General features: G+C 37.8%; 1 protein-coding gene across 1 annotated transcript; it reads right to left on the reverse strand.

Moving 5' to 3' along the window:
* Positions 1-6,589: 6,589 nt before the first annotated feature.
* Positions 6,590-9,131, reverse strand: LOC122510005. Its single transcript, XM_043624380.1, has 2 exons — positions 7,009-9,131; positions 6,590-6,916 (listed from the first exon to the last, which is right to left on the reverse strand). Exons 1-2 carry the CDS (start codon positions 7,405-7,407, stop codon positions 6,773-6,775), a joined length of 543 nt encoding a protein of 180 aa, XP_043480315.1. The 5' UTR covers positions 7,408-9,131; the 3' UTR covers positions 6,590-6,772.
* Between the last annotated feature and the right edge of the window lie 4,269 nt (positions 9,132-13,400).

Here is a 13,400-nt window from a genome sequence, read left to right on the forward strand (position 1 = left end):
ACCGAACATTTCAAACCCTATTTATATGGTCGCGAGTTCGTTCTAGCCTGTGATTTTGAGCCAGTACACTGGATGACCTATATCGATAATCCGGGACCACGAATTCAAAGATGGAGAATTCGTCTTCAGAATTATCAATATAAGTTCGAATATAAGCCCGGAAAAATCAATAGGATTGTTGAGGCGTTATCAACAAATCCTGTTGACGAAGAGAACGGGTCGAATTCAGATTCCAGTTGGTCAGAATCATTCTCCTCGGATCTCGAAAAGCCCAAACTTCGGAAAAGGACAATCACTCGTAAAACGGAATCCAGTGATGTCGAGCCGAGCGAAAAGGTAAAGACATGTCGGGCATTACCTATAACGCGTTCCTCAACCAGCGAAGCGAAAGAAACTGCACGAGTGAACCCGAAGGAGAAAGAAAGAAAGTCCGAAGGAACTGAAAAGGCCAGCGCGTCAACAACTCGACAACGATTTGGTAGTTTACAAGAAAAACTCAAACCAAAACAAACTAAGCCCCGACCTGGACCTTCCTCCAACCTTGGGACTACGCAAAAGTTGTTTAACCCAAAACATTCAGGAAAGGAACCTCCTCGTCGACCGTCCGTTACCACGGCACCAAAAGGGGTAACGGAACCAAGAAAAACAATCTTAAAACGTCCAAAGGATCCGGAACCAAGTACCAGCTCGGGACAACCAAGCAGTTCAAAGGGTCCTCCTATTAAACCTAAGTTAAATCCCACTAAGACGGCTGCCAAGGAACCTCCTCGTCGAGGGCGACCTGTTGGAAGTACCAAATCCGCAATGGCTGATAGTGACGAAACCTATCGACCGCCGCAGGACATCCCTGTTAGTGAAGCGGACGAAAGCTGCGTCGCCAACAGATTACGACCCCGAGGAACCACTGCTACAAAGGGGATGCAACTAAGGAACCGTCCTATTCATCATCAAGTGATGAAAGCGCAAAAGAAGAATCGGAGGAAGGAACAGATGAAGATTCGGATCCCCCGGTGTTCCGAGAAGACTATAGTGCTTTCCCTAATCTTCCTGTCCATACTACTCCACTTAAATCACCTAAGCTCAAAACCAACGCCCCTCAGAATCAAGGCCCCGACCCGTACACGAACGTTTTCGTTGATGGAGCCTGCTGCGAAAATGGAGGATCCAGTCCAAAAGCAGGAATTGGCGTGTGGTTTGGTCCAGACAATCCTTTAAACATTTCTCGACGTTATAACGGACGACAAACGAATAACTCTTCCGAAATCGAAGCAGCCACTATGGCAGCTCGACAGGCCAAAAAGGCGGGCATTAAGAAACTGAGGATTAAAACTGATTCCCGATACTTGGTGCAGAGCGTTGAGGAATGGATACCGAAATGGAAACAGAACGATTGGAGGACAACAGAGAACAAACCGGTGAAGAATAGGAAGCCTTACGAACGATTAATTAAGGCTATCGAACCTCTTGACGTTGTTTGGGAGCATATCCCTGGACATGAGGGCATCACCGGTAACGAGAACGCGGATCGTCTCGCTAGAGAAGGAGCTCTGAAAAATCCAGAACCGGATTCATCGCCATCATCGGAATCGGAACCTGAGGAGTTACCTCTAGAAGAAATGATCATCGAAGGCCGACGCAAAATTGATAACAGCGATGACGAAACCAGCGAATCAGATGATCAGAACCCAGGACAACGATCACTGTCCGACGCTAAACAGCTGATTCAGGGTGTATCAGAATCTGTCGATAGATTCGATCGATCGATTGCGAACGCCGGATTAAATCTCTCCAATCCGACAAACAATACTCTACTTTGGGATTATGAAGGCCTAGACCACAGTCCACGAAGACAATATGTTTCTGACGGTGAAGAAGATCAAGAACATCTGGACTATTTAGAAACTCTTGATCCTGCCGTTGGAACCGATGACGAACTCTCCAAAAGAGTAAAGAAATTTCTGGACGACTTCAACCGGAGTAGAGCGGAAAAATTAACTGAATCAGAAGAGTTTTCAAGTGAGCACCCTGAATTGCCCACCATGGTGGAAGGATCACAAAAGGAAACTCCTCTAACTAGTAAATCTACCAAACCAAGGAGACAAAGTACGGTAAGATTCAAGGACATCCCAGAAGTCTTTGAACATTCTATAGATGATCAAACACTCGAGATGGAAACCGAACTATCTACTCCAGGGCCATCAGCTATCCCACGTGCACAATCCACCCCGTTCACGGGATTCAAGGATGAAGGGATCAACTCCAACCGAGAGATCACCGCGAGGAACCAGGGCATGAAACCTAGACGAATACAGGATACAGACAATGATGCAGCAAAGAAGTGCGCGCCTCTTAGCTCTTCGTTCCTAAACTTCAAGAATTCATATTTTGATCCTCCATCATCTTCCGGGACATCCAGTGAAAGTGATCGTGATAGTGAACCCCAAGAATTGAAACCGAACAACAACAAGCCCCTTGGTGGTGTAACAAATCAATGGACAGAACCTTTGACGTACAGACGAGACAACTATGCCCACTTCCTTTCTGAAGATTGTGAACCAGTCGATCCAATCTCGAAATTATTAGTCGCCACAGAAAATATTGACTTACAGGATATTAGGGACAGCAGACCCGTCAAAGGACAAATTTTCATTTCCCCTAACGGTAAATACAAGGTCTTTTCGATCATTGTTAAAAGACGTCATTTTGATGAAATTTGTTGGAAAGATGTTATAATCGGACTAAAAAAATTTAAGAAAAGCCTTAGCATCTAACGAACAAAATTCTTGTCGAATGGCAAATTCCGGAGACCTGCTAGGTACACTCCCTCAGAATAAAATGTCGGAACTTGTCGCAGGAATTTTCCGCGGTGGCGACGCAACCATCACCCTGTGCCACGGAAAAATTGAAGTACCCCCTGTTGAATTACGCGGTAAAATCGTTTCCGAATTTCATTCTAGTTTGATAGGTGGACACAAAGGTATAGGCAAGACCTACCGACGAATTAGGGAAAGATACTATTGGCCCCGGATGCGTGACGACGTTACCCAACTTATTCGAGGATGTAAGAGTTGTTTCGAAAACAAACTCGCTAGGGCCCGTACAAGAGAACCGATGATAATTACCGATACTCCGGCAATGCCTTTTGACAAGGTGTCTCTAGACACCGTCGGGAAATTGCGAACCACCCCAAACGGAAATCGGCACATCCTCACAATGCAGGATAATTTCTCTAAATACTGTATCGCGGTCCCCATTCCGAATATAGAAACAAAAACAATTGCCCATGCGGTAGCTACGAACTTGTTCTCAGTATTTGGAGCACCCCGTTGCATTCTAACGGATAGAGGAGCAAGTTTTGTTAGCACCTTGATGCGTAAGTTGGAAAAAATCTTTGGCGTTAAACAACTTACGACATCTGGTTACCGCCCACAAACTAACGGGGCACTTGAGAGAAGTCACATCGAACTGACGGATTATATTAAACATTACGCGAAGGATTTTGACGATTGGGATCGTTTGCTTCCGTTCGCGATGTTTAATTATAATACGTCCGTTCATGAGGCAACCAATTTTACCCCATACGAACTCGTGTTTGGACATTTAGCTAAAGCACCTAGTTCGTTACCTCAGGGACCCGAAGTCGAAACGTATGGATCCTATCTGAAGGACTTAATTACACGGATGAACGAACTACAAAATTTAGCTGCTAAATATTTAGTTCGATCAAAACAACGGTCAAAAGAAATCTATGATCGTAAGGCACGACCTTTGAATGCCAAAATAGGCGACCAGGTGTATGTCTTTAAAGAAGTCCGGTCTAATAAGTTCGACAAGCGAGCAGAAGGACCATACACTCTTGCAGGATTCACAGAAAATAACAATGTGATCCTTGAAACTAAAAACGGTGAGAGGTTCGCAAAACATAGGGATAAAGTCAGGATTGCCCAATTGTGAAATTCCTGACTTAATTCTAAACCCATATTAACTTGTTCTTTCTGATTTTAGATTGACGAACAAGCGATGATGACCAATTATCTAACTTTGACATGCCTCTTCCTAACCTTAGTGATGACAACGAAGCAGACCCATTCCCACGATGTGGAGATGACTACCTCCAGTGATCGTTACCAGATCACTCCTTTCAAGTCCAGCAGCGGGATATATTTCGAATATATCGGAGAAGTCAGGAGGTCCGTCAGCAACTGGAGGATTGCCGTATTCCTGGACGTAGGCAAGCAGACTCGATTCTTTGACGACCTAAGGAGCAGGCTGCAGCGACTAAAACAGCAGTGTAAACCTGAGGAAGAATGGTGCAACGAATTAGTCGAATACTATGACTGGGAAGATAAATGGGAAATGGCTTCAGAACTTCAAAAACAGTTTCGAGTCCAGATCGAAGAACTGGAAAATACTAAAAAGACCTTACCAACCAAGATGACCACCCAACTACGAGCAAGGCGTTCAGTCCCACTATTAGGATTCCTGGGAAAGATTGCAGGACCAATCGTCGGCGTTTTGACCTATGACGACGGAGAAAAATATAGTGCTGCCATTCAAGATCTCAATGAAGCCCAGGCCAACTTGTCACACCTGGTGGGAAAACAAACCCACGTAGTGAGATCACAACTCGATTCGCTGCACTCCCAGGTGCAACAACATGGATCTTTACTGAAGGAACTGCAGGAACAACTCCAAGTCCTGACTGCCGTAGGAAGTACTAAGTCGAAGGCTGAAATGGAGAGAAGAAATCTAACATATGCCATCGCCAAGGCATTAAGATTGGGCCTCGATCACAACATGCAGGCCACTACCACTATGTTAGAAGCAGTTCATGAAGCCAGGAAAGGATATCTACACCCCGGCCTCATAACATCAGAACAACTGAAACCAATTCTGCGAGAAGTGCAGGACAACCTCAAGGATGTTCAGTTTCCATTGACCGGGCCTAGGATCAGCATCGACGAACTGATGCGTATCTCCACCATCACCATCTTGTGCGAAAATCATCAACTTAAGGTCCTCATCGACATACCACTCCTAGAAAAATATAATTATCAAGCCTTCAAATTACACTCACTCCCGACCACTCAAGAAATGCTCGAGAATGGTACCGGAAGAGCATATATAACATCTGCATACGATTACCTTATTATTGACGAGGATCAACGAACATACCTCTTGTTAAAGGAGCAGGAATGGAATTTGTGTAAAACAACAACATCTTTTCACGCCTGCCTTCAAGGCGCCCCAATCTACGATCTCCGTGAACGAGCGTCCTGTGAAGCCTTATTATTGATCAAGCCCAACGTGGAAGCTTTAAGGTTATGCGATGTCAGAGTAACCAGCGAATCCAAGTCTTACTGGAAACCTTTGACCACCATAGGCGCATGGATCTATTCCTTTGCTGCACCAGAAAAAGCGACAATAGCATGCCATTCCACGAGTCCAATCAAGATCATGCTGAGCGAAGTTTGGATCCTTAAATTGGGTCCAGGGTGCTCCCTCAAAACCAAAGACGCCATAATTCCAGCAACCACCTCACAAGCTGGTCAATCAGAGTTTATTTTTGAATCGGATCTACATCTAAACTTAACAAAACTATCCCCAACACTACTAAAATATAATCACCTGCTTGAAAACACCAGAGTCCTAACGAAGTCCATCCTCGAGATTAACCCGCAGTTGTCAGCATTCAAGTTGAATTCCAAAACCCTAGACGAACTAGAACAACAACTTCAAGAGTTCGCCTTACAACAACATAATCAAGGAAGACACTCGACCTTGATTTACGGATCACATGGAGGCATTATTCTCCTATGTGCATTTTTGCTTATGTACTTGTGTCGATCACCACTGAAAACTGGGACATATAAACTGTCTCAATCAATTTTCTCAAGGCAAAGAGATAAGAATCTTCAAACGCCACAGCGAAGGAAACCGTTAACTAAAACTCCAACACCCGAGGATATTGCTGGATTATACGAGGATATCCCTTCTACAAGTAAAACCGCAGCTAACAAAGAGGTGACCGTACCAGCAAGCACAACTTTGACCCAACCAACAACTACTCCAAAGAAGGAGATAAAGTCTGCAACGTCCGAAGATAAACCATCAGTGAAGATCAGATGACTAACCGAAGGGTTAGGTTCCAAGCTGCGAGGGATTCAGGTAGAGGAGGACTACATTGGGAAGGAATCACCAACGACTTTTCGCCAGTAGTTCTCGCCAAATACAACCCCGCAAGACAACACGGAAGATCTTCGACTCAAAGAGGTTAGTGCTTACAACGACCCCAACAGGCGTTCAAAAATCGCCACCCAAAATAACCTGATTCCGCAGGTCCATCATAATAAGAAAACACATATAGAGAGAGAGTTTTTTTTTAATCTACCTATATATATATATATTCTTTAATTCGGATACTATTTTCAAAAAAAAAAAAAAAAAAAAGAAAAGAAAGAAAAATTTTTATGCCTGATATAAATTCAATATTAAGACTTTTATTTCTTTATAAAAGAAAATAGTTTAATGGAATTATTTATTATATAATAAAATTTTTTTTTTAAAACTTTAATTATATCAGATAAATTGATCACTTTATAAAATATATATTTAGAAGATTTCTTAATAGGCCATCTAAATAATAATCATTAATTATGCGTTAGTTCTTTTATTCGTTTGTATATTCACAAAAAGGGAAAAGCGTATTCCAATTAATTGTATAGTTAATTGACTATTTAACTTTAGTCCACGAAGGTTTCGCGCAACCCTTTCATCCTCTCACGCGATGAAAACTCTTTAATCCAGGCTTCCGGGAGTCAGTCAGCCGCAGAATGTGTTTACAGCTCCTGCATTTCCACACGTACGGACGCAATTGGTAGAGTACTTTCCGTGGAAGGTCGTGACGAATGTCCGCCTAAAAAAAAAAAAAATTTTTATATACATGAAATCAATATTTTATCTACTCTACTAAATTGCCTAACACAACATAGGTATTTAATACTATACCCGAAACGGCCCCATTGTGTTGATTCGGTCCATTTCCTCTAAGAATGCACCGGTGTGATGAAAGCTGTCCCTATCCTGCCTATGTTGGAAGAGTTTTACATGGATCATTTCATGTAACAATGTTCCAATTAGCTCCTCTACAGGAAGAATACGATGAATCTCCCAGCTTATGCGAACCTCGCGCTGGGGCAAATCGGTACACCCCGAGGTCGAAGTCATCTGCCGCCCCCACGTGATTGTATATCCCGCATCTGCGAGCTCTCCATCAAAATATATTACATCCAACCGATCGTATAACCCTTTTATATCAGGCCGTCCATCGGTAGTGCGTTTGCGTTCGGGATAGGTCAATCCTGCTTCCAAGGGTAGTTGTTGAGATCGAGTTGCTCTGCCGTTCATTTTCCTTTTCTTTCCAAAAATAAATGTTTTCGTCCTAAATACAAATAAAATGTTGAGTAAAAAGAAAAAGAAACTTAAAAAAAAAAAAAAAAAAAAAAAATTTTAAATTTACTTTTCTAAAATAATCCTGGTTAAGTTAACAAGGGACAACAAGGTCGAGAAAAGCAAAAAATTTTGCTATTAGGGTGTCTAGAAATGCTAATTCCAGAAGGGCCCACTTTAGAGCCAATTTTGGGGCACTTCCGGTCAAAATTCGTAACGTGTCGGAGTAGACCTAAAGGTTATAGTTCTGACTCCAGAAAATAATGCACCACTTATCAGATAAAATTTTTGACAATTTTGTGGAAATTAGCAACAATTTTCTCAAGTAGTGTCGTTGCCGAGCGCGCGAAGTTCTCGTCGGCAGCCGCCGCCGACCACGGGTAGCAGCCGCCTGTTGAACGATTGCCGTGAGGCGAAGGAGAGAATAATGTGTCAAGAGTTTTCTAATTTTATTTCAACAAGTTTTAATTTTAATTGTTAAAAAAAAAAAAATTTTAAAATGTATTTTAGTGCATTTTATTTAACTTTAAAAATCACTAGTTCAGATGAGAGCACAAAAAGTTGCATTAGTTGCATTAGTGAGTTGAGAGCGTTTTCAGAAAGACAAATATATTTATGCGCTTTGTGAACAAATATTTAATGTTAAGTTAATTATAAATAAAGCAATAGCATTAGTTTTTATAAATTTAAAGAAAAAAAATTGGAAGAGAAGCAAGCGCAAAATGCCTACCTCTAGGGTTTCGTGGCATTTAAAAAGAAAAATAAAAATTTAAAAAAGGAAACTATGGATGTTTAATTAATTTCTATAAATTCATTCTCCACCAATTAACAAGTTGATTAAATCCATGGTATCTTCATTTAAAATTTGAATTTGACTATCATTTTGTAATTGCAATTCAATACTGAAATTATCTGTATAGGTATAAAATATTTTGTATTAATTTATTTTTATATTTTATTTTATTTATATTTTGTCTTTATAGATATTTTATTATAAATAATATATTTGTGACAAATAAAAAAAAAAAATAAAAGCAGGCATTCACGAATCCTGTTTTGGTTATCATAAACCATTGTGGTTAAGACTGACTGACTGACTGAGTGACTGACTGACTGATTTGGGATCTATAGTACCCCAAATTTGGGATCTATAGTGCCCCAAATTACGACAGACGGACAGACGGACGGACGGACACCAAAGTGAAATTATAAGGCTTTCGGCCATGGGCCACGAAACCCTAAAAAGAGAGAAAATAGTAATAATAATAAGAATAAACCAAAAGTTACACATTATCTTAATCTTGCAATAAGCTTGATTGAGTTTACAAGAAGAGAAGGGGCTAAAAAAAAAGCAAAATTTTACTATTGATACCACTAAAGTCAATTTTCGGAATGATCAACTTCAAAGCCAATTTTGAGGCACTTCTAACGATTTCTGTGAAAATTAACCATACAGAAAAAGTTGTAGCTACAGCTCTAGGGAACAATTTTCTATGCCCAAAATAAAAATCGACCCTATATTGGGGAACTTATTAACAATTTTCCCAGTTCGACCACATGCCGAGCGTACGAATGCTCAACGAAGGTAGCCGCCGCCGACCATTACAGCCGCCTGACGGACGGCCTTCGCGCAGTGGCTAAGAATACAAATTATAGACTTTACTAATTTTACACAAAACGTAGATTTGTCAATAATAACCTATTATTATTTATCTAAAAAAAAAAAATAATAAATAAATTTTTTTTTGATATCCAAAAATATTTAAATTTTCTCTTATTAATTCTATTAAAAGGTAAAAAAAAAATAATTTAAATTCATTTTAGTAAATTAAAATTGTTATATAAAGTTAAAAAAAAAATTTTTTTAATTCAAGGTGTCTAGTGAATTATTATTTTCAAATTCCCGGACCAAAAAGAAATATTCCCGGATTGATTTTAAAACAACAATAACTATAAAATTTAAATATTAATACTTTAATAAAGAAATTTTTAAAGAGGATCAATTGAGGAAAGAGAATCAATAGACATCTTTATTTAGAGAAATATGTATAGTATTATTTTTATATATTACTCAATAAGTATAATTAGATTGCTTTGAATAATTGTAACATAATTAAGCTTTTCAAATATGTCTAAAAAAAAAAAAATACTTTGAATGGTTGAAATTTTGCAAAGTTTAATTGAGGATAATTGATTTATTTAAAGTATTTTGTTACAATTTTTGGAATTTTAGTTGCGAATTCTGAGAATGATTGAATTACCAAAAATAATAATATTTTAGAATTAATTCTAACATTTTGGAGAAGACAATTATGTTCGTGATTTTAGTGGAAATTCATCAAGAAAAAAATAAAAAGGGGAATTTTATTAGGTTTTTGAATTAGGATATAAAATTTTTTTAAGAAATTTAATTATTTTCGAAAATTAACATTAGAATATTCTTAAAAAAACTAATTATTGGAATTTTTATAATAATTCTTAGGATTTAATTATCTTCGAATAATCTAAATAAACATCCATGAAAATTTTTTTTGGATTTTGGAAAATTATTTAAATCAATTCAGAGATAAAGTTAAGTTAAAAATGTTGAAACTATGATTCCGAGGAGTAATATAGTACTCGCTAGATAAAAATCGATTTATTTATGTGGTATTTACGACCAAATTTCTCGACCCTGTCATTTCTGAGCGGGCGAAGTACTTGCCAGCGGCCACCGCCGAGCATAGCAGTCACCTCCGACCACGCGGGAACACCACCGAACAAACATTGTAGACTGTATGGCCTAAATCAAACTAAACCTATGGCGTTAACCAAGTTGACTTCTAATCGAGTTCTAACTGCGAGTTGCAATGCATGCGTTCCAGAGCAGATTCTGAGAGTTGCTTAATTAAACGTATATCTCATTATTTTGAATTATTCTCTATTTAAATTTTCAAAATATGCAATTAGGGAGGTTTTAAATAATAAAAGTTTCGTAAAACTTATTTGAAATAAACTAATATTTTTCCCTTGTTGTTATTACAATTTTCGAAAGCCAACTTTTGATAGTTGCTAATATAAAAAAAAAATTATTTCAATTTTGCCGGATTTATCAACAGTTTTCTTAAGTAGGGTCGTCGAAAACAGCCGTCGCCGCCGAACATAGCACCTGTCGTTAGCCGTACTCAGGCTGCCTTACTAAAAACAAGCTCGACTTCCGTTTCTTTTACTTAAGATTTATTTAAACTTCGAACATAAGTAAATATACAAATGGTTTTAAAATCTTTATTGAAATTTGGTGAATTATTGGAATTGTTTTTACTAGATTCTTTAAGTCTTTAGGAATAATGTGTTTATAATATTATTTGAAAATTGGGGACCGACTGAATCGGGCAAAGAAATTTTATTAGCAGTTCCTGAATAAATCGAACATCCGTTTAAGTTTCTCTAATACAAAGAATACAATAAGACTGAATTTTATTGGACTTATCCTCTTTTCGATTCAATCTGCTGGAAGAAAATTTTTGCCTCGAAGTATCTTCTTATTTTATTAAAACAAAAACATTGGGTTCTTTTTATTAAAACTCACGAACAGCTTAGTTAAGAGGACACCCCACATGGTTACAAATTCGTCACCTGGGATCAACGAACAAATCTCCTTGCCGCGCCTAATCACACTCATAGCACATTCGGCACTGTCACTTGAGGACTACTCATATGAACACATAGAAGAATCACATTCTATTTCTTCAGTGTGATCAGTAGTCACGCAACTTGCCGGAACCAATTCGCCACTATTCGAAGCCATTTCTTAAAAAAAAAAAAACACAATTAAAAAATAGGGAAATATCAATAAGGCACACGCGTGAACAATACAAGAGCTACGGAACGACTGCACAATACACACTATAGGTATAGGCATGAATCACCAGCCTCTGACGTGCTGATTAGTTACATATCACGATACACACGCATACATCAAGATTACTAAGAGGTACTGGACTGCTACGCACTGACACTGACATTACGTCACTAAACTGACGGTTCCCAATTGCGTTCGTACTACTTGGGGATGTGCGGGCACAAGGTTAAAGAAAATAAAATTGCCTAATCAGATCAAGTACCACTGAGACGATTTGGAAATGTACCATGCTGCGATCAAGAAAATTTGTTTCAGTAGTAAAGTAAAAAAATTAAAAATCTTTCAGTTCACATTTCAGTTGCAATTACGGAAAACCATTTTGCGATTATTAAATTTTTGTGTAATAAAAAATTAAGAATACAAAAGTTTATCGTAGCAATTGTTTGAGAAATTTTCTAGCAATTATTTCTTTGAAAATTTCCCAAATTTTCTGGAAGAATGTTCAATTTTCGATGCTAAAGCGAAAAATTAAAAAAAAAATTTACAGTACTTACATCGGAATTCAGAATCTTATAAAGAAAAATAATTAAATAAATAAATGAGGGCATGCTATTTTGTAAAACAGTTCTAAAAATGTATGCTTTCTGCTTTGCATTTGAAATTAAATTTTGAAAGCTGTTTTATGTTTTATATTTGAACATTTTTATGAAACCATTTAGTACTTAGTAAGTAATCGGGTTTGATATTCAATATGTTATTGCTGTATCCTGATTTTAATTATATAATCGGAACTTTTTTTTAAAAATTTTAACAATAATGTTAACCATTTAAAAGAAAATTCTCTGTTAATATCATTGTACTGCGAGGTTATTATGGAATAATAGTATAGCATTATAACAATAATACGCTGTCGCGTAATGCAATAACTTACGGAGAATAAAGGCTATTACTGAAGCCACTACTATTTTTACCCATAATATATTCAACATAAAATTGTATAATTGTTTTCGAAATATTGAAGAAATTTTGTTAATACATCGTCCTAGTATGTGCATTTCTAAGTTCAAGGCATCAGGGTTTTCGGGGACGAAAACTGGAATTTTCACGGTGGATTGTTAGAATACTAGTCTTCTAAAAAGTAAGTTAATTGACAACCATGTAGAATTAATTTAATTTTAAACCAACCCAAGCATATAAAAGCATCGCAACGCAGCGACGCTATGCTTGAGGATATTTGACACCCTGATAACGTCAAATATCTTACCGAGAGAATGCCTTTAGCTAAGAAATGCTTATAAAAATAGTTAGAAGGACAAAAGAAATTATTATTTCTTTTCTCCTTCTACTAAATAATAAATATAATAAATAGTTATTAATCATTATACCAGCGCAGTCAATACTGCTTACATCGAACCTTGCGGCAATATTATGCGGTAAATAATAAATGTAAAATTCTTTTCAAAATTTTCTGTAAAACATAAAAGGAGGCGCAATGCTGCAGCCAATATATATATTCCATTTGTCAATTACTGTCTACAACTAAGGAAATACACTGTGAGGTTGCGCGTGTGTGGGGATGGTCGGCGGCAACACACACATGCCTGTGCGCCGCCGCTTGTGAACACTAGCACACTCACTGGCTTCCCCGGCTACAGAACTAATACCTTGACGGCTTTTATGCTACGGACACCAATACAAGTGCGCTATGCTTGCCTCTAATCGCTGCCTGGTTGTGCGTAGAACTTTCCTCTCCCCTCAGGGCCCATAAGCTGTAGACTACAGCTTCAAAACAAACGCACGTGCGTTACAGCTGACGCAAACTACAAGGCAGCATGCCTTATGACACTTGAATTTATGAATCAAGTCAGATGCACATAGAAACAATTAACAATAGTTAAACATTTTGTTGTAAACATTGTTGTTACAACAAAATGCCGGAGGACATTACGTTGTATGTATATGTATATATATATATATATATTGCTCAATATGTAAAATGCATATACAAACAACCTATAAAAAGTAGGAACAATATAATTACAATAAATAAATTATATACATTATAATAATTAAGATAAATAATAATTTTATTAATTAAATAATATAATTA

This window comes from Leptopilina heterotoma, unplaced genomic scaffold, assembly GCF_015476425.1.
Source record: "Leptopilina heterotoma isolate Lh14 unplaced genomic scaffold, ASM1547642v1 Lhet_65, whole genome shotgun sequence".
NCBI lineage: Eukaryota > Metazoa > Arthropoda > Insecta > Hymenoptera > Figitidae > Leptopilina > Leptopilina heterotoma.